Source organism: Ziziphus jujuba, chromosome 5 (genome assembly GCF_031755915.1).
Source record: "Ziziphus jujuba cultivar Dongzao chromosome 5, ASM3175591v1".
NCBI classification, from domain to species: Eukaryota; Viridiplantae; Streptophyta; class Magnoliopsida; order Rosales; family Rhamnaceae; genus Ziziphus; species Ziziphus jujuba.
This window is the reverse complement of record NC_083383.1, coordinates 23,569,412-23,595,259: the sequence shown is the minus strand read 5'-3', so window position 1 is coordinate 23,595,259 and position 25,848 is coordinate 23,569,412. Positions and strand designations below refer to the sequence as shown.

The 25,848-nt window shown below is 32.1% G+C and overlaps 2 protein-coding genes across 3 annotated transcripts; both read left to right on the top strand.

Annotated features, from left to right (window-relative positions):
• The first annotated feature begins 2,213 nt into the window (after positions 1-2,213).
• Positions 2,214-16,386, top strand: LOC107422813 (uncharacterized). 2 transcript variants are annotated; one of them, XM_048475540.2, is made up of 15 exons: positions 2,214-2,931; positions 3,037-3,125; positions 4,764-4,918; positions 5,427-5,491; positions 5,621-5,815; positions 5,955-6,009; positions 8,867-9,112; positions 9,208-9,341; positions 10,616-10,805; positions 10,982-11,041; positions 11,233-11,487; positions 14,072-14,330; positions 14,425-14,630; positions 14,876-14,923; positions 15,394-16,386. In XM_048475540.2, the coding sequence occupies exons 1-15, from the start codon at positions 2,756-2,758 to the stop codon at positions 15,682-15,684; spliced, it is 2,424 nt and encodes an 807-aa protein (XP_048331497.1). In that variant the 5' UTR covers positions 2,214-2,755; the 3' UTR covers positions 15,685-16,386. The 2 variants fall into 2 exon arrangements, with proteins under 2 accessions (XP_048331497.1, XP_048331496.1); XM_048475539.2 differs by having other exon boundaries at positions 2,215-2,931; positions 14,873-14,923.
• A 3,263-nt stretch (positions 16,387-19,649) lies between these two features.
• LOC107409629 (xylulose kinase 2) lies at positions 19,650-25,512 on the top strand. The gene is made up of 11 exons (XM_048476241.2): positions 19,650-19,929; positions 20,276-20,930; positions 21,044-21,132; positions 21,943-22,007; positions 23,410-23,465; positions 23,659-23,779; positions 23,867-23,941; positions 24,024-24,077; positions 24,452-24,546; positions 24,631-24,802; positions 25,093-25,512. The coding sequence occupies exons 1-11, from the start codon at positions 19,871-19,873 to the stop codon at positions 25,323-25,325; spliced, it is 1,674 nt and encodes a 557-aa protein (XP_048332198.2). The 5' UTR covers positions 19,650-19,870; the 3' UTR covers positions 25,326-25,512.
• Positions 25,513-25,848: the final 336 nt, after the last annotated feature.

The window sequence follows — 25,848 nt, the reverse complement described above, 5'->3', positions numbered from 1 at the left end:
TAAAATTGAAGAAGTTTAAATGAAATTTACCTTAAAAATTGCTCAAACCAAAACCAACTTCGTTCGATTGTTTTGATCAATCCAATTTAGATTAGGCTTATTCTTTATGTTGGTGAAAGGGATCTGATTGTAATTCTTGCCACTCATGAAAACTTGGTTTCATTAAATTTCTTTAACATCTTTCTTTGGTAGGATGATTCATTGGAAATCTATAATGCACTCCATCTTCGTATGAGAAACATTTAGACTGAATTGACATCGAGTAGGAGAGATGAAAAAGAAAACGTGAGAGAAGTTGAGAAAAGCCTGCAAGTGGACTTTGATTTTTTGATTGAGTAATTAAAGGAGAAGTGGGTGGGATGGCAGAACATGTGGAATTTTATTTTTTTTATTTTTGGTAAATAGAACATGTGGAATTTGTGTAAAATAAAAAGTACTAACTACTATTGTTTACCCCCAAAAAACTAAAAAATGCTAATTACAAATTGAATGAATCGGCAAAAAAATAAAAATTTTGGGGGAATTATTTCTTTGTAGTTTGATCCGATTTGCTTTATCAGTTTTGAAAAATTTAAACCGTCCACCCAATAGGTGCTAGGTGGGTTGGAAATGAAGTTCTTAGCACTGACTGATTGCCCAACATTGAAACTCACATAAATGTGTTGGGTCAGGTCGAGCTATCAAAGTTTTGTCCTTTTTTTTTTTTTTAATTTATTTTTTCTTTATTTTTAATTACCCAAAAAAAGAACAGTTGGCTTCTTTTTTTTTTTTTTTTGGCTAAACTAGGATTATAATTGCAATATTTATAAAGTTCACAGTGTGTTAATATTTAAGAAAGGTTGGAAGTCTAATTATGTAAAACTAAAATGCAAAATTATATAGTTCCAAAAAACAAAAAAAAAATCCAAAACCATAGGAAAGTGCAAGGGATGGGGAAATTTTTTTTTTTAATTTATTTTAAGAGCATTTATAAGATAGAAAGGTTCATTTATTTAAATAAATAAAATAATAATAATAATAAAATGAATATAGAAAGGTTCCTTCAAATGGCTAAAAGTTGAGGTATATTTAACGATTGAATGCCATGATGAATTGTGAATGAAGTTCCATCGAATATTGGAACATGAAAAAAAAATTTAAAAAAAAAAAACTTTACTGTTAAAATAATTTTTTCTTAGTAAAACTATTTAAAAAAGATTTAAAAATGAAAATTTACCAAAATAAGCATTGGTAAAAAAAAAAAAAAAGCAAGTAACGACAAAGTTACCAAAATTATTCACTAAATTTTGGATACCGAATATGTGACAATTTGTTAATAGTTGACAACATTTACTAAAATCATCAATTTATTATCTCACATAATTTTACTCTATAATCATATTAATTTGTTAACAAATAATAAAGTATTACATCATTATATTCATATGCTTGATTAAGTAGTAAAATTATTGATGATACATTTAAATTTTGGTTTAATCTTTATGTTCATCAATAAGTGGGAATCTAATTCATTGATTTGATTTGATAAAACCTACCGGATAGCACTATTTCAAAAACAAAAGTGAAATCTTTTTTTTTTTTAATTTAAAATATATTACAATCCCTTCATTATGATTTAAGAGTATAATCTGTTTATTTTTTAGTGAAAAACATATTATAATACATGAAAAAACACAAAAACTACCACATCATTTAATATAAAAAAATGTGGAAAACAAATTTAAGTAATCCAAGCATTAATGATTAATGTTATGTAAAATTATGTAAAGCAAACTCAACAAATAAGAATTTTACTATGTTATAGTATGATAATCATAACAGTCAAAACAAGTTATTAATGTAACAATGATTAATTAATGATATTTATTTATTTATTTTATTTTTTAATATTAAAATCTAATATGGGAATAAATTAAATTCCAATTTGATATGTGCAATTGATTTATTTAATTTTGTAGGGCCACAGCCACATGACATGTAGTTAAGCAATGGAAGAAGAGAAAGACAAAAAAGCGGGAAGATAAGGATAACGACAACAACCCAAAGGCCCAAATCAACGTCCTTCTCCTTCATGTGAGAAGGACAACATCGTAAATGAACCCAACATCGACGACACGAAGTCACCAACAAATTTTTATTTTTATTTTTTATTTTTTTTCCAATTTAATTAACGAATTTCACATTCTTCTCCTACAAAGTAAATCAGTCGCTCTCACCAAACCCTAGCGCCAATCTAAATACAAAAAAAAAAAAGGAAATAAAACAACCATAGCTTAGCTTTTTCACACTCTTTGCCAGCAGATCTCCACCTGCTATTTTTCTTTCTCTCTTCTTCTTCTTCTTGCATTGGTTGGAATTTTGTTTTTTTTTTTTTCTATTTTTCCAACCGAAAATGTATATGGTTTTGCAGCTGTACAAAAAATCCTTGTGCTTTTCATAAAATTGAAAATAAAGAAAAAAAAAAATCGTAGGCGAAGAATCATAGGCCGAAGTGTTTCACATGCAAAGACAACGCATAGACTGAAGGGTGAGAGAGAAATAGAGAAGAAAAAGGGAAACTTGGTTTTTTACGCCTGTTTACTTATATATATATAATTTTTTATTTTGGGTTTTTTTTTTTATTTATTTATTGGAAATGTGGTTTGGGAAAGGAGAAGAAGGTTTAATGGTGAAGTTGGACTTTTCTGGGAATTTGATGAATTTTTGATTGAAAGAAAGAAGGGATGCAAGATTTTGGGATTGTTGTGAATTACGTATGTTTCGACGTTTGGGATGGTTTGTTGGTCTGAATTATAGAACTTCATCTCCGAGGAGGTTGACAGATGCCAAGCCTCGGCCGGCTAAGGTTAAGCCGGTGGCTATGTTCGAAACTGTACAGGAGATTGCCATCTACATTCATAGGTTCCACAATCTTGACCTTTTCCAACAGGGGTATGTCCTTTTATTGTTTCTCAATTGCTCTTTGTTTTTTTTTTTTTTTTTTTTCATTTTGGTTTTCTATAGGTGTGTTTTATTATTATTTCTTTGTGGGTCTAGATGGTATCAGATTAAGATCACCATGAGATGGGAAGATAGTGACCATACCTCTTTTGTGGGAACTCCAGCAAGGGTTGTTCAATATGAAGGTGCTTCCTATGTTTTAATACTTCTTGCTGTTTTTGATTTAAGAAGCAGTTTCAAATCTTTATTCATTATTTGAGTCGGGATTGCATTGTAAGAATTGATTCTGTACTGCATTGCACATGTTTATAATCTATGGTTTTTTGTTCACTTTTAATGCTTAAAATGATTAAATAATTATTATAATATTCTACCATTGAGTTGTCTTTACTTTTGTTCTTTGCTTCATGTAAAAAAAACCACATTTTGCCTCATTTCTTAATTTCCTAGCAAATGAGTCCATTTCTGACCAACGGGTTACGACAGATTTTTTTTCACAAGCCCAATATTTCCATTGAATCATTCCTATCACCTTCAGTTTTGTCTTTTAGCTTATAGTTTCTTTTATTACCCAAAACTAATATGCAAAAGTTCAAGCATATATTGAGCCTAAAACCCTGCTGTTAGCATCCAGTTTTGGGGGAGGTATAATGATTTTGTAACTAAGGAGGCAGTTTGAGTGGTTAGAGGTTTATTTGAAAATGCTGCATACTTTCGTGGCATGTAGGGAACAATTTTGATTCTCATGGAATCGGCCTGTGGCTTTGTGGATTATGCGGACTTGCCTAATGGTTAAGCTAAAAGAAGAATTTAAGAACCATTATTCTTTGTTTGTTTTATAAGCTGATTCATGTTGCTTGATGTATTATCTCTTCAGAACAGTTCTCCGATGCATTTTTTTTTTTAAATTTTTTAAAAAGAAAGAAAAAAGGAAAATTAAAAAATTCCATTATTTTAAGAATTGTTATAAAACTTGGAGTTGTGTTGCATTGATATAAATCAGAATGTAGGAAGAACGGTTCAACTCGGTAATTTTGAACTGGACATGAGGTGGATTGTTTGATGCAATCCCCAAAAGTTGGATAATGTCAGTGTATCAATAGCTCCTTTTTGTAATCTCCTCAATCTGCTGCTAAAGTGTTTAAATCCTTTAAAACAATGTTTTTTTTATTTTTTTTCTAAGACTTCTACTTCACCGAAATTGTTGCTATTGCTAAAATATAACGAAACAGAGTTATGAAAAATGATAGAATTGAGCAAAATCAGAAATTTTGGAGATATATGAGAGAAAGTGAGAGAGCTAAGTAGGTAACTTGATCAGGTGGATAGGCTTTCTGTGTACCGTTGCATTTTCTTTTGTTATGTGAATTCAAGATGATAAGCTACAAATTATTACATGAAATTCATGCTAAAGTGTTTAAATCCTTTAAAACAATGTTTTTTTTTTTTTTTTCCTAAGAATCTTCTACATCACCGAATTGTTTGCTATTGCTAAAATATAATGAAACAGAGTTATGAAAAAAGGTAGAATTGAGCAAAATTAGAAATTTTGGAGATATATAAGAGAAAGTGAGAGAGCTAAGTAGGTAACTTGATCAGGTGGATAGGCTTTCTGTGTACCGTTGCATTTTATTTTGTTATGTGAATTCAAGATGATTAGCTACAAATTATTACATGAAATTCAATTTTTTTGACAAGGCTTATTTAGGTATAATGATACATTTTACTTCACTTGACTGATAATTTTCTGCAAACATTGGGTGTTTGATTTTCATACTTCTACATAAAATAAGAGCTAGCAGTTAACTTGGTTTGAGCTGCAGCTTCTGATCTAGGTTCTGATTGTATATATGGAGTATGGGGAATTGATGATACAGACAACAGTTTCACAACTCAGCCATTCCGGATAAAATATGCGAGGCAGGATTTGTTTTTATCGATCATGGTATCATTTAATCTATCTCTAGCTAATCATGAGGTAGTGATCTCTCTTTCTTACTCTTTTTTCTATGGAAATTATTATTTGAAGTGAAGAAATTTAAGTTAACAAGTAATCTGCAAGTAGTTGATTTAATTGGTAGCGAGCGCTTGGTAAACTGTCTATAAGAAGAGGCCTCACTGTTAAGGCAATATATTATTATTGTTATTTGTATTTTTATTATTATCATTATTGTTGTTGTTGTTGTTGTTGTTATTTTTTCAAGGGGGCCAATATCTTTGATTTTGTTTTTTTTGGGTCAAATGCCATTGTCTTAGATTGATAACATTAGGATCTGCTCTCTTAAAGCATAAGAGTGCATGTCAAGCTCAGCCTTAGAAAGTCAACAAATCATGTTTTGAGAAAGTACTAACCTTACAGAAAATAGATAAATAAAAATCTATAGAACCCACATCGTTTACGATTTGTGATGTGTATTCCTATTATATTTAATAATTTAAAATGTAACAATTGATGTTTGTCTATTGGTATGGTACTTGGTTTTCAGGGTCCACCCACATCTGCTGTGATTATGAAATTTGAACTCATGTATGCTCCCATATTGGAGAATGGGTGAGTTGACAGAATTCTGTTTTGTTAATTTGCCACTTTAATTGATTTCAAGCTGAAAGCAATTTTCACAGTGCATGCCTTATGCTTGCAAACTGAATTTGGATAATGATTTTAAAGTTCTATATGCAGGCCTGATGTGCAAGCTTCTCTAAATGCTTGCCCTGCTGCGGTCCATGAGTTTAGGATTCCACCTAAAGCTCTTCTGGGATTGCATTCATATTGCCCTGTTCATTTTGATACATTCCACACTGTCCTTGTTGATGTAACTGTACACATCAGTATGCTAAGAGCTGGTGGTTCCACTGTTGGCACCAAGTTATCCAGGTTTTGTCATTCATTCCAGTAGTTTTCCAATAATCCTTTTAAATCAGTTTCTGGGAATTATACTTTTATTTTATTTTATTTTTTGTTTCATGGAGGAATATTGATTTGTCAAAATAACTTGGTTAGTTGAATTATTCAGTGATTCTTATACTGCTGAAGTCGCTGGCACTGAATTTTCCAGTGGGTCAAATCAAGTATGTTCTTGCACATTGAATTATCTTCTTTTGAGTGGCAACTTGGACAGCATGAGATTACTCATTGTTATTTTTATAAATCCTGTGCCATTGTATAATTCAATGCTTTTTTCGCTGTTACTTCTTTTCAATTATGCTGTTTGGTAACACTGCTTTTTGATGAATGTGTTTGGGATCAATAGGCTTTTTTTTGTGTATGTGGCTGTATTTTGGTCTTAGTTTGTACAAGCATCAAATTTATATCTGCAAAGAATGTCTATGATAAGTTCTCTCTCTCTCTCTCTCTCTCTCTTTTGTGTGTGTGTGTGTGTGGACAGGCTATAATAACTTCTCATTGGGTATACTTGCAGTTTAGTTTACACCATATCTAAAACTATCTAATACTTCCATAAGGAATTTAATTATCACAATGAAATAAAAAATGAGTTAATTAGACTTAACATCCCCACACTTTGGAGTTGGTGTCATTGTAATCCCTACACTTTTTTTGGAGCAAGTACACCTTTACACTCTGCCAATTTGTCCTTCCATGGTAATTTTTGTTAAAACTTTACAGCTTTACTGCATCGTGGCCAAATTAGCACCCAACTGGCAATTATTTTCCATGCAAGACTTTTTTTTTTTTTTTTCTTTTTTCCTTCCAAAAAGTAGCCTATTAATTGAGCCTCGCCGTTTTATCATATTAACTGCCAACCCTTAAAACTCAAGTTCGGAGTTTTTAAAAACTTGTCTGCCTCCCAGCCCCGACCCCAATGATCCTTTCCTTTTTTATTTTTTATTTTAAAACAGTTACATCTTTACACTAAGTTGACATGTTCATATGTCGTTCCATCTTGATTTTTTGTTAAAACTTAACAGCTTTACCACATTGTTGCCACATAAGCATCCAACTGGCAATTATTTTCCATGTAAGACACATTTTTTTTTTTTCAGTTTTCTTTTAATCCCATTAATTGAGATTCACTGTTATATCATATCAATTGTCAACCCTCAAAATTCACCTTTGAATTTTTAAAGACTTGCCTTCCTCCCATCCTTAACCACAAGGCATTCAAAACTCATGTTTGCAATCACATGCAATTCCTCCTTATCCATAACCTTCAAGGTTGGCCTCGATGCAACTTTGGAATATGATATGTGGAGTTGGAAAATAACCCAAATGGTTAGACACAGGTTTTGCCCAAATGGATGATCTTGGGAACTGAATTTTGGATATGCAATGTGGATTGGAAGAAAATCAAGAATAGTAGCCATGGAATCTGCTGAAGGTGGACTGAATATGAGGAATTGACTAGGTGGTCTTGTGAAGTAGGAGAGAAGGGGAATGTGGAGTTGTTTGCTCCTGGAGTTTGTTGAGAAGATTTGGATTTGGAAGCAAATAGGGTTTAATGGTTGTAAACTTTTGTTAGAATGTGGAGAAACTAGCTGTGGAGGAAGGGCTGGTAAGTTTGAGTATGGGATTTGGGTGGGAGGGGGGGTGGGTGGGCGTGGTGCAATTTTTCAGAAATGGGCCATTTTATGGGTTAAGTACATTTAACACCCCTGTATTTTATGGGTAAATGTGAGTCTCAATTAATGGCTTTTTTTTTTTTTTTTTTTTTTTTTCTTTTTAGGAAAAAATTAAGTCGTGTAGAAATAATTTGCCCATTGGTGCTAATTTGGCAAAGCTGTAAAGGTTTAATAGAAGATAATAATGGAAGAATCTAAGTATATATTTGCAAAGTTCAAGGTTGTAATTACTTAAAAAAAGTGCAGGGGCTATATTGACAATGACCTTTTAAATGTAATTAACCCATAAATATTATGAGGAAGCAATGCTAGTTATTTCATGCAAATCCATATAATTTGATTTTAAGAGCCTATCGTAAGACCAGGATATACTAATATACATATATTGGAAATGGGTAAAACATGGTGGTTGTAGGTATATGTCTGATTTACAAAGCTAAGAACAGCTATCAAGTCTACTTATTTGCACAGTTTAATAGTTTACATAGGGCTGTGTGATTTCAGAAGTTTTGATATGTAAATGGGATGTAGGCGTGATTTGATATACTGATAATATGCAAGTACTTAAATAGTTAGGATAGAATAATGCCTTCAAAATTGTGCTAACAATGAAACAAAATTAACATCGACAGATTTCAATAGAATCGAAGGCTGTCTTTCTCACCTTTAAGGCAGCCAGTTTTTTTCCTCTTTACAGTAGAAAATGGTGGTGGAATAGGGTATAAAATTCCTTAGATGGAAATGGATTGGGAATACTTACCTTTCTTTCATTAGATAAATCTTATTCTGTTAGTTTTTTCAGGGGGGGGGGGGGGGGGGGGGGAAAGGAAAGATCTGAGAGAATTTAAAGCAAATTTTCTTTAGAACTTTGCATTATTTTTCAAAAGCTAATTAAAAATTGTAGCCTAAAACCATATGTTAGAAATGTATTTTATTTTTAATTTTCATTAATAATTGAAAATGGCCGATACATTATCCTGGTAAAATGAGCATGTGTGTGTATATATATATATATATATATAATTTTGCTACAATGGATGCCCGTCCCCCACCATAATGCGTTGCTTGACATTAGGCACTCACATTAGGGTGGACAGGTGTCCACTGTAACAAATCTGTATATTTATCTATATATATATATATATATGTGACTACAACATCAATATGCATGGTTAGTGTCCTCGCTAAATTGTGGTCATTCCTTGTTCTCTGTTTTGTTTTTTAATTTTGGAATGATGCTTAAATGTTTAAATTTTATATCAAACATATATATATATATATATATTTTTTTTTATATTACCTAGTTTTTCTCTATATATAGTGATGGTTGAAGTTGCTGTTGGACTAGGCATCAGGTCAGGCAGCTTCAATAAACAGGGAAGGTGTCATGATTGTTAAATCATTAGTCAGTGCACGTGATATTCTGCTTGAAGAGTTACAAAGACTTGGCAAAGCAATTGACAAAACAGTTGATTTGACTGATTTCATATCTAAAATGGATGATATAAAATTGTTTGAGTTAATCCTTGAAGCAAATTTGGGTGCACCAGATGGTGAAGTTTTAAGACCTGGCAAGCCACAAAATGATCTTGAGGTCCTAACTTACTTCATGCATCATAGTACTTCTGGATTCCTTTTCAATTTCTATGCTGAATTCTGTCTACTGAATTTGTCTCTTTTTCTGAGCAGAAAGCAAATGGTGTTTCAGACATTCACACTCATGACTGGTTATCAACTGTACCCACTGATGCTATACTGAACATTTTTCATTTATTGGGCAATCAAGTGTCATATTTATGGAGCACTTTTCTGCAGTTTCACAGGTTTGCTATTTCTTCTTACTGAAAAGATAAAAGCGATATAGAAGTTGCCCTTTTTTGAATTTATTTTATTAATTTCTTATGTAGTAGCAAAATGCAAATTGAATTATTAATATTGAGACAATGTTCAGAATTGTGAATAAGAAAAAAGAATCGTTGAACCATAAATACTCGTATCTATTTTCTATCAACTCCTAATTTGCTGTTAAATGAAAAACCTTGTAGCACTGGACATGCAACTTAATTATGCTAGTAACAATATTTTTTGAGGGATTAAAGTAACGAGGAAAATTAGACTGATGAACTACTTATTACATTTTCTCAAGGAAGGAGGAGATGAAAGTTATAATTTATTTCTTCTAATATAAATTAGATGGCTTGTCTATTTAGCTTATGAAACAAATGAGTGATAAAATAAATATGATGGAAAAAGTAAGATTTTGTTTTTTGTTTTTTTGTTTTTTTTTTTTTTTTTTTTTTTTTTTTTTTTTCCTTCCTCTTTCTCTAAAGGTTTGGATCAAATTCTATATTGCTATGGATGACTAGAACCTCAGATAATTAATGTTAGAACAATTCTCTCCTTAAACTTATTAGGAAGGGGAATCATTTAGCCTTGCTATTTTCATGCTTTTTAAACAGTTTCTCAAATTCACTATCATGATTCTTTGTTAAAGTTCTTCTCACTTAATGCTCGCATCTTATATACTCTCTTAATGGAAGAAGATAAATAAGAAAAAAGTGAAGCAGGCATGTAGTGTCATGGTTTTAGAAAGTCTGCGAGAATTAGGAGAAGGATTTTGTTAGGTCATATTAGCATTAAGATTTGATTTAGATTTAGATTTAGATTTAGATTTCCTTCTTCTTTTTTTGTTTGTTGGTCTGAACTTCTGATTGGTTTTTATATTGCTTACTTCATTATATGATTCCATACTTTATTGAACATGGATATTCAGATCCAACTGTGGATAAACATATTGATATTAATGGATGTTGGCTGTCCAGGTGTACAGAATTATTGATGGATATATAAAAAAGAATCAAAGAAAAATACTTATGGTTGATTTAGTGTGGATAAACATAGTATTTGGTCCTACATATTTGATATTTATGAAGGTCCTTTGCTTTTTAGGTATTGAATAAGCCAGCTATCTTCTTCAAAGTGTGTTGATTGCTATTGCTATATGTATCCACTAGTAAATGGAAAAGAGATGTGATCCTGTTCTATAGTCATTGCTCAATCTGGTGCCTTTTTGATGGTGATATATATTTTCTTACAGGTCAAACAAAAAAAAGATATTGGAATATCTATGTGATGCATGGGCCATGGATAGAAAAGCTGAATGGTCAATATGGATGGTTTACTCTAAGGTTGAGATGCCTCATCATGTTTTGAATAGCGGAGGTGATGATTCTTCCCGCAATGGTGGCCACAAAAGGGTGTCAACTCTCTGGAAATTAACTGATGATGTAAGTATTAATAAATGTGTCTACATATTTTGGACATCCTCAATTTGAAAAAGGAATAGTGTTCAGCTGTCTCTTTGATCACTATGCTTAGACCCTTTTATTCAGTGATGAGCAACAATTAGCACTTTGCTGTTCAGTCCATGAATGTAGAAGTTCTCTTTTTATGCTTTGTACAGCCTGCTCACTCTGCTGCTATGCGTGCTGATCTACATCGACGAAGTATTTCACAGATGAGGGTAAGTTATTGCCTACATTTGTAGTGCAATGCCATGTGTATCTCCTTTTGCATTGGATTCCTTATAATATGAATTGTTTTATTTTTTATTTTTATTGATCAATTCAAGACATGCATCTATTTGTATGCATTATTTTCCATAACTTTCATGTGCATTGGGTTCCTCAATAAGTATGAATTACTTAATTGCAGATTAACAATCGGTCAATTCAAGACATGCATATATTTGGAGATCCTTCTCATATTCCTATCGTAATTGTGGAGCGTGTTATGAATGCGCCACGGCGTTCTACAAGTGAAAATTCTTACCTGAGACGTTTGGATGTGTTTACCTCAACTGGCTTACTCACTGGAACTGGCTCTGAAACTGTACACAAGCCATCTGGCACTAATAAACCAAAAAATGGTCGTGTCTTAAAGATTGTTGTGTTCGTGCATGGGTTTCAGGCAAGTGATGTTCACTTAGGCTTCCTATTTTTTGGCGTTTGGTCCAAGATCTTATTTTATTTTTTACTAACAATTTCATTGTGCAAAGTTTTTAAAAGTTGCTCGCTTGCAAATTTGTTTCTCTTAGAAACAAAATGTCATGTTCTCTTAGGCTTCCCTTAAATTTGTAGAGCCCATTTCTTTTTAATTGAAGATGAGCGTATTTATTTATTTTCTAGTATTTTTTGTTGTGCAAAGTTCTAGCACTTGCTTGATTATAAATTTATTTCTGTTGGAAACAAAATCATATATGATGACTGTGTTTATCTTTTTCTAGATTTCAAATTGTCTTTTGGCCAGTACTGTCACTTAGATTCTTGTTCTCAATTTTATTACGAGGTTATAAAATCTTTATACCCATGATGCTGTTTTAGTGTTGTTGTAAATGTAATGTCATGAACTGCTACTTGATATTGCCATATCATCAATAAGAAAGTATAGGCTATAAAATTTGCTTAATTACAAAATTTCCCCCTCAACTTTGATTCTAATATTGATTTGATTCTTAAAACTTCTTGTTTTATACTTTTTTTATTTATTATTTTTTTCTCAACAATATTATTGATGATAATGTGACAATTAAGTACTTGCGTCAACCAAATTTTACTAAAATTGAACAAATTTGGACATGTATCTAGAAAGTTTAATTTGTAATTTGATTCTAAGTGCTATAACTAAAGCATTGCTTCAGAAAAATTATAACATTGAATTGTTAACTTAAATAGTGAACCATATCTAGACATAGAATAACTTAATATTTGTCTGTGCATTATGGCATATTTCAGACAAGTCATTAGTGAAGAACTTTAATGCTACGTTTATCACAGTTCATGATTAACATTATTAAGAAAAGAAGTCCTTAGACCAAATTGACATTAGCGGCAGAGTTGAGGGGGAAATTTTTAGAGATTCATTTATCCTATTAGTTGTAATATCACTTTTACAATTAATGTTATAATTAATAGAGAGTTCCACCATTCCTTTATTATTTCAGTCATGGGGATGATTTGTACATGTATTAAATTCAAAACTAGTTAGACTGAGCCTTTGTTTGTTTCCTTCGTGTAGGCTTTTCTTTATACATAACTGTCCAAGTGGAATTTTTAAGAATATATTCTTTTGGTATGCTTTTTTGGACTCTATTGAATCCTCTACATTTTAAAATTATGAAAATGTTTAATAGTGATGGATTAAATACAAGCAGTTTTATGCCATTGCATTTTGTGAAAATGTATTTTCAACAGTGTGTAATGAGTACTAACCATATCATACACATGGCATAACACAATTAGCATTTTTTACCGACTGCCATAAAGCATGACTGGCCTATATGGTTCCCATAAAGCTTCTTAGTTATAAAATATTTATAGAATTAGGCCCCAAAAAAAAAAAAAAAATTCTGCAAACGTCTGTTCTTTTTGTGTGCCTTAGAGCATCTCCAAGGGACTCTTTTATTTTAAAGAGCATCTTTCTTATAATAAAGAGCATCTTTAAACATAAAGAGTGGAACTTTTAAAACTTCTCCAACAATGCTTTTTGTATTACACTCTTTAGTTTTATTTTTTCAATGGACATTTATTGTTATGTTTATTTTCTTCCTTTTTTGTTTTTTGTTTTTAACAATAAATATTTTTAAAATATATTAATATAATATGATGGTCTTGGAATTTGATAAGTATTAAATAATATTAATATAATATTAAAAACAAAAAGTGCTTCTATCTCTCCAAATTTGGAAAGCCAAACCTACTCTGTATTTTAAAAAGTCAAAATACAGAGTGGGTTGGAGCTTGTTTTTAAAGATTGGTTCTTTAAAATAAAGAATGGATGAAGAGCCCCTTGGAGATGCTCTTACAAATGAAAATAACTGTGCTAATCTGTCCATGTCCCTATTTCTAGTTTTTCACGCTTGCATGGTTTGAGTGAGAGGGCCATCCTTAAGCTGGCAAAGTATTTTGAAGGACATCTATGGTTATTGTCGTATGCAGCTATAAACTGGCTCAGATGTTAAATTTAGGGGGTGGTGGGAAAGGTACTAGATAACTCAGAGAGGGTCAGAGCATTTGAGCCCCTCTTCTCCTCCCTTTACCATGTATTGTAATTGACCGTACGCTTCAAGATGATTGCTGTCTTTTATAATTTTGTACAGTCCAACTTCATTTTCTAAGGATTGGTTGGTATTGTTTGTGATTATTGCTTTAACCACCTTTTTATATCTGGGTTGCATTCTGTATTTAATGCAAGTGTTAATTTGCTTCCTCATTTCAAGTGTCCTAATCTGGTAAAACTGTATCAAACCAATTTGATTTACACATATAGGAAAAATGCTGACCGCTATAGCCTCAAAGGTAGGTAGATATTGAATTTTTTGCTTCTTCAATGGAGTTAAAATTCCAGTATATCTTGGATAAACTGTTATCAATCCATGTTCTATATTGCAAAAGTGTACACTTTTAGCTGGACATCTGCCATTTATATTTTCTGTTTCATTTCACTATTAATTATAATGAGCTGAATAATTTTTCATTCATTTATAAAACCTCAGGGACATCATCTGGATTTACGGCTTGTTCGTAACCAATGGCTTCTGTTAGATCCCAAGATAGAATTTCTAATGTCAGAGGCAAATGAAGACAAAACATCTGGAGACTTCAGGGAAATGGGACTAAGGCTGGCTCAGGAAGTGATTTCTTTCCTTAAAAAGAAAATGGATAGAGCTTCAAGACATGGAGTGTTGAGTGATATCAAGCTTAGTTTTGTGGGACATTCTATTGGAAATGTCATTATAAGAACAGCACTAGCAGGTATAACTCAGTATTGGATGCTGAGTGTTCTTATATTTTGGTAGTTTGATGCTAGGTATCTTAAGTTGTCTCACCTTTTTTATTCTTTTTGCAGAAAGCATTATGGAGCCATACCTAAGACACCTGCATACATATGTTTCTATATCGGGTCCACACTTGGGGTACCTTTACAGTTCAAACTCTTTATTTAACTCCGGAATGTGGCTTTTAAAGAAGCTCAAAGGAACACAATGCATTCATCAGCTTACTTTCACAGATGACCCAGATATCCGAAATACATTCTTTTACAAGCTATGTAAGGTACTGAAAGAAATCTATTGTGCCATTAATTTTGTTTAGGATCTAAATCTATTGAACACTCTTTTCTTGTTTTATCTCCTTTATTTCTGCATACATCCCAGCGAGCACTCAGGGTGACTCAAGAATGAGCTTGTGGCCTCATATATCGTTTAAATTATTGGCCCAAAATGTAGTTAAATCATCATACAAGTCTACAAATGTTAAATGCTACTTGCTGAAGTTCCGTCTTTTTCCTCTTTCAGCAGAAGACTCTAGAGAATTTCAGACATATAATTCTTTTATCTTCACCACAGGTATTTCAATCACTTCTATGAGTTATTTTTCTACATACAAATTTACCTATCAAACCACATTGTCAGCGTGGAATGTGCATTTTTTTCCCCTACATGAAAGGGTTTAGTGCATATTCTGTATAAAAAATTAAATTAGCAGTTTAATTTATGTGGGCAGCACTTAATATTGAGAAATCTTTTCAAATTGGCTCCAAAAGCTACCAGTCTTTTTTTATAAATATCTAGCTTAAATTGTTTGATGTTATCTTCTGAAAGGCATTGGTTCTGTAACATTTTTAATATCCTTAAAAGAAATTGATTTTTTCTTGATAATGGTTGTTTCGTATTTCATAAATTCTGTTTCATATTTCGTAAATTCCATCTCGCTTGCTATCAACATAAGAAGATGTGATACTTTAGTTTTAGTTCGGTTTGGAATTGGTGGCATGTATTACTAGCCATAATGCTATTTTATATATTTTGTCTTTCAGGATGGATATGTTCCGTACCATTCTGCGAGAATCGATATGTGCCAGGCAGCTTCATGGGACTACTCAAAGAGGGGGAAAATATTTTTAGAGATGCTGAATGATTGCTTGGACCAAATGCGTGCTCCTTCATCAGAGCAACGAGTGTTCTTGCGATGTGATGTCAACTTTGACACCTCTTCCTATGGCAAGAACCTGAACTCTTTCATCGGACGGGCTGCTCATATTGATTTTTTGGAGTCTGATATGTTTGCCAGGTTCATACTATGGTCTTTCCCAGAATTGTTTCGGTAGCAGCTGTGAGAATATGCTGCTTTGGTGTTTTGGGGCAATCCAGTTTCTCTGGCCTGTCTTCAGCAGGAATGCAGACATCCATAAGCGGTTTTCGAGCTGGGATGTTGAATTGAAGCCATGTCCTTTAAATGTTTCCGTCAGGAACTGCATATTGAGATTGGCCTCTGTAAATTATAGTCTTGAAGCCGATCTCAAGGTAAAAAAGAAGGCTGAAAGTGAATTTTCCCAGGAATGCCACAAGCCTCCTGGCTCAGAACATCCATATTCGTGCTTTCCGAAAGGTTGCACTGAGTGTGAATTAGTACTAATAGCCAAGGTTTAAAGAAATAGTTTGTGTAATTAATTACTAGGCTGATGTTTAGATTTCCTTTCAAAGATTATGCTGTTAATCCACTCCCAGTTAGAATTTAGATGGTCCATGTAATCTATATATGAAAGGTTTAGAATCGGGGTTTATATAGGATTTTGGTATAATATTACTCTTTATTTATTTAGTTTCCTAAATGATATCTGCAGAACCGCTCTAATGTTCTAAATTCAGTGAGGCTCAGTTTCTTGTTTATAAGAATTATGTGGATGTAATAAAAAGATAAATGCCATCCACTAATATCTTTTTTATGTTTATATGAAACATCAATAGTTTCTGATGGTATTATATGTACTAGAGTTCTCAAATATATTGTATGTACTTTTATTTATTTATTTATTTTGAGTCAATTGCATTTTGATATATATATATATATATATATATATATTTCATTTTATCCCGTATCAGTTTTTAAAATCACCACATTTGAGCTTCTATTTTCAATTTCATGCGAATTGAGCTAATTGGATGTGGTCTGAGCCCACCATTTTAGTTATTACTTTCAATTGTCAAATGAGTTTGGTTAAATCATTCAAGCCTATGACTTCGAGATCATAGGATCAGTCAAGACTTCAATGTGGGGAAAATGCTATTGTGGTGATTGAAAAAAAAAAAAAAAAAAAAAAGGCTATTACTTTCAACTCTTTTTTTTTTTTTTCATGTTATTAACCATAAGCATAATTTATCTTATTCTAAAATGCATAATTTAATAAATATGATTTAATATATTGTATTAAACCATTAACATCATATCAATTTCATTTTCATTTTTGGCATCATGTTAATTTGATCAATCAAATATAGAAGGCTTAATATGGTGAATTTTATAATCAAGGGTTCAAATTGAAAATTTTCAACACTAGAGGTATCAAAACATAAAAACATAAAACCATAGAAAGCTTAATTTGGTAAATTTTAAAAGCAAGGGTTTAAATTGAAAATTTTTAAAACTAGAGATATCAAAATGTAATTAGTATTATTATTATTGTTATTATTTTTCTTTTACGATAATGTATTAGGCAGAGAAAGGAAGAGGTCATCCTCAAAAAAAAATAAATAAATAAATAAAAAATAAATAATAATAATAAAAATTCCTAGGTACACATTGTGGAAAAATTCACATCGGAATCCTCTATATATTGTAAGGCCTTTGCACCATGACTGTTATCAATATTTTATTTTTTATTTTCATTTTGATCAATTTTGATCACCCTCCACGTTTTTCCTTAGCCAAAATATATTGTTGGAATAAAGGTTCTACCTCACTCATAAGATTGAGATGGTTTGAAAAAATGAATTGAGCAAAGAGAACCTTGGTGACATATTCAATGGATGATTCTTAACCCAACAGCTTTCAATAATATTTCCTCTTGGCATATTCAAATTATTTTATTTTTAATTCTCTCTCTCTCTCTCTCTCTCTCTCTCTCTCTCTCTCTCTCTCTCTCTCTCTCTCTCTCTCTTATAAAAGTACTTATTAAGCTAAAAATGAATTTGAATTAATCTTAATATATATTTAAAAATCTAATAAGGAAATAGATCTTCATATGAAAGTTGCTCTTTGTTTAAAAGGATTTCCCATATATTGACAAAGAAAAGGGGCACATAATGAAACCCGACCAAAGAGGATCTTCAATTTAGATGCCAGAGATCTCCATTTTGCCGGCAAGGAGAGAATTTGATAATATGAATGGAGAAGAGAGATCTATAGCTTTAGAGAGATCTATAAATTTATGTTCTAGAGAAAATTTGTGCAGGAGAAGTGAAAGTGAAAAAAAATAAAACTAAAAAAAACAAAATCAATATATATATATATATATATAAAGATTCTATGGTACACACGCAGCATGTTTTTATTATACGGATGTTTACTAAAATAATTGTTTTTTAAAAAACCATTAATTAATATTTGTGTTTATGTAATAATAGTGACAAAATTAATTATTTTTGAAAAAATCATCATTAATATTCATATTTATGTAATAGTATTGATGATGATTTTTTCAAAAACTGTCATTTTTATGGAAATCCACGTGATAAAAATATATGAATATGATATAAATTTTTTTAGATGATGAAGATTTAATTCTACACATGCCAATATCCAATTATTAGCTATGTATATTAATATGATTTCCACATGATATACAAGGTGTACCTATAAAGTTCTCCATTGTCATTTGGATAGCATCCAAAGCTGTCTATTAATATTTGTACATAAAAATTACATACCTACTTTAAGAGCAAATAATTTTCAGTCCTTCCAAGAGTACAAACTCTTCACTCACAAACACATGTGGGATCATATGTGAGGTCTATTTCGTTATGAAAATAAAAGCTAAAAACCTCTTAACCATTTTGTTATACTTCCAAGTTCGGATTGCTTATGCTGCTATAGCCAATTAGTTTGGAAAGAAATGGTAGTGTACGCGAACCTAGTCTCATACTGGTTAGAATTGGGGAATTATAAAGAATATACAAGAAGTTTAACCTACTCTACTAATAATATCTTGTTCTTTTTTTTTTTTTGGCGAAAATCCATGATATATTGGGTGACCACGTTGCAATTGATCACATTGCACTGCAAACTTACGCAATTCACCATTGACTTTGTGACCCAGCAGAATATTTTTTACTCTCCTAATCGGTAAGTGCAATTCTAAAACTTTTAAGAAATGTTATTAGAATCAGGGTCTAGCTAAAGCTAAATGTACACACAAAATAAATTTCAGTGTAAATTAAAAGGTTCCAAAATTGATACTTTAATATTACAACATTGAAATTCTTCTTCATTATATACGTTGGAAGATAATGTGATGGGAGACTTCTTCACTACATAAGAGCACTAAAGAGTAGTTATGGAAGAAACTGTAGGGAGGAAGGGAAAATGGAAGAGGTCAAAATGGATTTTTGGATTTCCACTTTTTTTTTTTTTAATTATTTTCATTTCAACCTAATTGAACCCTTTAGTTTGTTTTCAATTTCAATCTAAATTCCTTATTTTAATTTTTTTTTATCTCAATTTTAATTTTATTTCAATTCAAATCCTACATTTTCAATCTTCTTTTCTTTTTCTTTTTTTTTTTAAATTGAAAGCTTCAATTAATAAAACAAATCTATATTTTTTTTAGACTTGAAATTTTTTCACTCCTAAAATGGTGGAATCTATGTGGACCATACATATGGATCCTACTAGTTTGTGAGAGAAAAGAATAGAACTCTTATTAGTGGTCTCCCTACAACTTAATGATAATGTAGATTTAGATTAGATTTAGATTTAATACTAACTCTAATAATAATAATAATAATAATAATTTTTGGCAAACTAGAGAGTTAGAAGTGTGTGTGGGAACAATTTTAGTTACAATGTGTCTTCTTGTCAGGTCTTAGATTTTAGTAGAAACTCTAATAATAAAAAAAATAATTCCGGGGTAAATTTGATTACAAATATTAATATATTCTCTTTTAATATTTTTTCTATTTATTTATAGAAAAAATAAAAATAAAAAAATTTAAGAAAAATCATCAATAATAAATGGATAAATAAATACATTTATCCAAATCATTTTATTCCTTTTGAAAAGGTTATCCAAATATATATATCTGTTCTTCTTATCCAAAAATCTTTTTACGTATAATCTCAACTACAAATTTCTTTTAACTAATTTTCCGTTCCAAGTGATAACAATTAATAGTATATAAACCAAATCTAATAAAAGATATCAATTTCTGTCAATTCTCTTCTAATTCACGCTTCACGTTGAATCTCAACGTTTTGTTTCTGAAGCCAGTGTGACTCAGAGAGTTTGTGTTGCTCCAATGGCGGATTTCTCTCTTCCCCAAGATTCTTATTTTCTCGGATTTGACAGCTCTACCCAGTATGTTTGACTTTTCCACTCTCACTCTGTTTTCCGTCATTCTTTTGATGCTAATCAGAAAATTCAAACATGCCCAGATTGCCGTTTTGAGAGTTTTGATTAATTTTATTTTTGATTGCTGTGGTTTTATTCCCTTTCTTCTTAATTTAAGGAGGGTTTTGGAACTTTTTAGTGGAATTGGTGTAAATTGTGGGTGGAAAATTTCTATTATTAATTTATATTATCTGGGTTTTCTGAATTCACATTTGGAATTATAATAAAATGTAGATTCTAAATTGCATGAAAATTAAGAAAAAATTGTATTTTCTTTTATATGTTTTTTAATTTGTTTCTGGGTGTTCATAAGGTCTTTGAAGGCAACTGTGTTAGACTACAAGCTGAACATTGTGACTTCAGAGCTAGTTCATTTTGACACCGATTTGCCCCATTACAAAACTAAAGATGGAGTATACAGAGACCCTTCTGTTAATGGCAGAATTGTTTCACCTACCTTGATGTGGATTGAAGCTTTAGATCTAATGCTTGATAGACTCTTGAATTCGAAATTGGATTTTGGAAAAATTGCTGCAATATCTGGTAGTGGACAGCAACATGGTAGTGTCTATTGGAAGAATGGTAGTTCTTCAATATTAGCATCCTTGGATCCCAAGAAACAACTTGTGGGTCAGTTTCATGATGCATTTTCGATTGGGGAATCGCCAATATGGATGGACAGCAGCACCACATCACAATGTAGAGAGCTAGAGAAAGCTGCTGGAGGACCATTGGAGCTATCTCAAATCACTGGATCACGCGCCCATGAAAGATACACAGGCCCGCAGATTAAGAAGATATTTCAGGAACAGCCAGAAGTTTATCAAAACACTGAGAGGATCTCCCTTGTCAGCTCTTTCATGGCGTCTCTTCTCATTGGGGGATATGCTTGTATTGATGAAACCGATGGTGCTGGGATGAACTTGATGGACATAAAGCAAAGGGTCTGGTGCAACAGAATGTTAGAGGTTTGTTATAATTCCCTTGTTAATGAAAAGCCAAACAATTCAATTTATTTTACAACTTGTTAGTATAGTTTCATAGTGATTTCTTTTCCTGGATGCTTTTATGTTCATTCTAGGCCACTGCACCTGAATTGGATAAAAAGCTTGGAACATTGGCTCCTGCCCATGCTGTTGCTGGTTTTATTACACCCTATTTTGTGCAAAGGTTTGTAACATTTTGGTTGTTAAACAATTAATTCTAATGTTCTCTTGGCATTGCTGAATTAGATTCATTTGGTTACTAATCCTTTAAACTTTTTTCCCTATAGTTACTCGTGATTGGTATAAGAACATTAATTTGGATGTGAAGTTTTTAAATGTTTTGTTGTGTATGATGTATGGTGTAAAATGCAAAGGTGGACCTTACATGTTCTAAATTATGTAAAGCAGATCTCTAATCTCAAATAGTTATAATGATGGGAATGGAAATTGTCCACCCTTTAGAGGAGGATGTCCATTTTATCTTGCTAAAGAGGTGCACATTTGACTGAAAAGTGTCCACTGTTCTCATGCTTATTTAAGCCTTACACGGAAACAAAGGCCTGTAGATGTGCCTGCTGGGGAGTCATTTTGAAATGTAAATTACTTTTAAGATGCTTTTTACATGCAATATTGGACAAGAAAGACGTGAAAGTGCTTTTTCAAATCCTTTTCTAGGAAATCTAAATGTGGTTGCTCAAGAAGAAGCAACAATTATGTGATTCCTTAGAAATCACATTCTAGAGGAGAAGTGATTCCAATGGAAGCATTTCCAAGCGGTTGAATAATTCGTTGCGAATTTGAGAATTTGAAGTAATTCACTCGTGGTATTGATATATTTATTTAATGTTATTAGAAGTGCTATATTCTCCAGCAGTAAATATTCATCATGCACTCGCCTTGTTAGCCATGATAATGGCCTCCTTATTGATTACACTTTCTGTCTGATGAACTTAAATTTTAAAGATTAACTGCTTGAGATTCAATCAATTTTCAGGTACAACTTCAACAAGAATTGCTTGATCATTCAGTGGTCAGGGGACAACCCTAACAGCCTTGCAGGTGCATACTTTTTCCTTTAAGTGGCTTCTGTGTGACTCTCTGTACAAGGGTTAATGCTGATGTAATTTACTCTTTTGAATACTAAAATGTGCCACCTGTTGCCCATTTTTTGTCTTTGATTTTCTACCTGGTGTTTACTTAATCACAGGACACAGTTGCATCAGTTAGTAATATATATTGCTATATCCTTGGCCATATTCATATTCGATCATATGTTGCTTAAGGTTTTATAGAAATAAGCTTTATGGAACATGGACATGTAATATTTGTTGTCTTTTATATTATTTCAGCCATAAATAATGATTAGTCAAATTATAAGTAAACATCTTCTACATATATCATAATTTACCAGTAAACATCTTCTACATATATCTAATTTAGTGGTAAACTCTTTCAATCGAGGACAGAAATACTAGTTGGATTATTTTTTTTAAAAAACAAAAATTTGTATGTGATTATTCTTTTATGTTTTCTTTTTGTAATAAAAATAGGTCAAAGCCAATTTTTTCTCCCTTTCAACTCCAACCTTGTGCACCTTTTTCAACAAAATGCTGCTAGATGTCATATACCCTTCCATTCACTAATTTTCTCAGCACTTACTGAACAAATAAAGAAGATGAAGGGGAAAATGTTCAGCTCAGTCAAACGAAAATTCTTGAATATCCTCTGGTCTTGTTTTATCCAAAATATAAGAACTTGTGATTTTGTTCACATACCTAGTAACTAAATACATGGGGAAATGACCATTTAATCTTATGGAGTTGACACCAAGGATCTATTATGTTTTTAATCAATTTCTTTGTTGGATATCTGTATCATCTAGTTATAATGGAAAAAGATATTATGAATGTGTTTGTCAAAAATGAAAGCTGAAGGTTGGACCTTGTAATTTGGGTATGCCACTAGGTTTACATTTGAATTTACTCCCATTTGGATTTGATTTATATATGAAAGAAGTGAGCCTGTGATGACAGTAATTGGGGTATTTGATCTTAAGATTAATGATAGCACACTATCTCCTAAGCTTACATCTTTCAGTTTCAAATTTCATGGCATCCATTTTAGGAATCAAGACAGCCTGTCCTCACCTTCTCCAACATCACGTTATTCCTGCCTAATTTGTTTTTTGTTTTTTTGTTTCTTTATTTATTCCCCCCCCCCCCCCCCCTTTTTAAATTGACATTCACACAAGTGAAAACAGAGGATAGAAGGTTGTCTATGCAGATTTCATTGATATAGGAACTTATGTTTCTCTTGTTCATGAATGAGTGGTTTCTGCCCCAAGTTTTACATTGTTTGATAGTCAGTACTTTTCCAAAATGTTCATTTTCTACAGATATGCTGTATTTTGGGTTGTAAGGAATCACTGTATTCATTGTTCTCAATTTCATTTAACCTGCAGGTTTAACCCTCAATACGCCAGGGGATTTGGCAATCAGTCTTGGTACAAGTGATACTGTGAGTGAAAATAGATACTAATAATGTCTTATTAATAACAGTCCATGATAAAATGCAGACTTCTCTCCATAAGGAGCTATGTACCATAATTGTTAAGTGTCTGCTGCTGCTTAGTTTCATATACTGCATCTTTTTGGATTAGTAAGCAAAAATCTCAGCAATTACGCGTAATCTGTTTATGCCTGTTGTTCAGGTATTTGGGATCACCAATGATCCTCAACCTCGACTGGAAGGACATGTTTTCCCTAATCCTGTTGATATAAATGGGTACATGGTAATGTTGTGTTACAAGAATGGGTCTCTAACTCGTGAAGGTACTACCTGTTGCTGATGCAAATTCCTATTGTTCTAGATTAGCCATATTTTGTGACTTCCCAACATAACCTCCACCTCATTTTTAGATGTACGTAACCGCTATGCGGAGAAATCTTGGGATAAGTTCAATATGTTCCTGCAGCAAACACCACCCCTCAATGGTTTGTAGATGCATTCTCTTATCAAATTATCCTGAAACTATTGTTATCTGTTCTCTGCTTTCTGATAGTATTTTTGCAATAGGTGGGAAGATTGGTTTCTACTACAAGGATCATGAAATTCTTCCACCTCTACCAGGTTGGACTATGGCATTTCTTTAATTTCCCCCATCATTAGGATGACTTACTGAGTTCAGATATCTTATTTTAGCTGCTTCTGTTAAAATGCCCTCTTTTTTTTTTTTTCTTTTTTTTTTTTTTCCCTCTTTGGTGGTGCATGAGTCTCATCCTTAAGTGGTTTCTGCTAGAATGGTGATCAATGCCAAGAGTGTCACTGTTATAATTTTATTGTTTTCTTTTATTCAATGAATCCAAGGCCTAATTAGGCTAAAAGTTAAATAATCTGATAGATATTGCAATGAGATCAATGAATCCCAATTTGTAGGCCAATCTATATTAACTTCCCCTTCAAAGTATGATATCTGACTGCTAACAATATGCTTATGCTTCCAGTTGGTTTCCATCACTACATTCTTGAAAATTTCACCAGTGACAAATTGGAAGGTTTAAGTGAACGGGAAGTTTTGGAGTTTGATCCTCCTTCTGAGGTCTGTACTCTTGAATAGCAACTGGTCACTCAGGCATTATGTTGTCCTACATGAATTCTTGAGGCATAATCAACTATTATGCAGGTCAGGGCATTAGTAGAGGGTCAGTTTCTTTCAATGCGGGCTCATGCTGAAAGATTCGGGATGCCTTCTCCAAAACGAATTATAGCCACAGGGGGTGCATCAACAAACCAAAGCATCCTTAGCTCAATTGCTTCTATCTTTGGCTGTGATATCTACACCGTTCAAAGACCAGGTATGAAATTACTATTGTCATTTGACTCATTTTCAGCTTCAACCAAGTATAAATAATCTTCACATACAAACCTATAAGACTTAAACATGGGCCTTGTTTCAATGGATAAACTTACATTTGTCTTGACACATCAGTGAATTCAATGGGCAGCTAACGTTACTTCCTTAAAGCTCTTATTTCTTGTTAATTTTCTTCATCTATTACAATTCAATAACTTTCGAACTTTGTAATTATTATTATTATTTTTATATATTTAGTTAATTTAGTGACTTTTATGTATTCTATCACAGATTCAGCATCACTAGGAGCTGCATTGAGGGCTGCTCATGGATGGTTATGCAACAAAAATGGTACGTTTGTGCCCATATCAAGCATGTATAAGGATAAGCTGGAGAACACATCTCTTGGCTGCAAACTTGCTGCAAAAGCTGGGGACCAGCAACTGGTTTCCAAGTATGGCTTGTTGATGAAGAAGAGAATGGAAATCGAGAACCGCCTTGTTGAAAAGCTAGGTCGTTGCTGATTTCTATAAAATTTGTACCAGACCAAAATAACTTTCCTGACGACTACCTTTTAGCTACCACATAATTTGACTAGAAGAGTAAGTATATTTTCACATATATGGGTTGTTGAACAATAATATATTTAAGATATGATGTATATAAATAAATAACTTGGAAATATTAGGTTTCTTGTTTGCTTCCTGGAAAGCAGGTCTATTGGGTATTCTTCTAATGAAATTTCTTCATATGTGGAATGTTTGGAATCATTCTACTAGTATTAACATGCAACAGTTTTGCCCTAGAAAAGTGATTTTTATTTTTTATTTTTTGGGGTGTAATCAGTTGGATTAGTCCAACCATTGCTTTCTTCTCTATGGGAGAGGTGGCTATACTGCTAGTCTTTGCCGTAAAATAGGTTGTCTTCATGGTAGTCCATTTATTTTTAGTGTTGTGTAAAGCATGTATGTGTTTGTGTTTAACATGATTCGTTACTAATAAGCTAGTTTAAAAAAAAAAAAAAAGGCTAGGTAAACATAGAAATTG

What these genes read in the sequence shown, in the direction of transcription:
- LOC107422813 (XM_048475539.2), top strand. Translation starts at nt 2,756, where the DNA reads ATGTTTCGACGTTTGGGATGGTTTGTTGGTCTGAATTATAGAACTTCA. An exon ending in CTTGACCTTTTCCAACAGGG is followed by an intron (nt 2,932 to 3,036) that starts GTATGTCCTTTT and finishes TTGTGGGTCTAG; the next exon opens with ATGGTATCAGATTAAGATCA. An exon ending in GTTGGCACCAAGTTATCCAG is followed by an intron (nt 5,816 to 5,954) that starts GTTTTGTCATTC and finishes TGAATTATTCAG; the next exon opens with TGATTCTTATACTGCTGAAG.
- LOC107409629 (XM_048476241.2), top strand. Translation starts at nt 19,871, where the DNA reads ATGGCGGATTTCTCTCTTCCCCAAGATTCTTATTTTCTCGGATTTGAC. An exon ending in CAACCCTAACAGCCTTGCAG is followed by an intron (nt 22,008 to 23,409) that starts GTGCATACTTTT and finishes TTTAACCTGCAG; the next exon opens with GTTTAACCCTCAATACGCCA. An exon ending in AGTTTGATCCTCCTTCTGAG is followed by an intron (nt 24,547 to 24,630) that starts GTCTGTACTCTT and finishes ACTATTATGCAG; the next exon opens with GTCAGGGCATTAGTAGAGGG.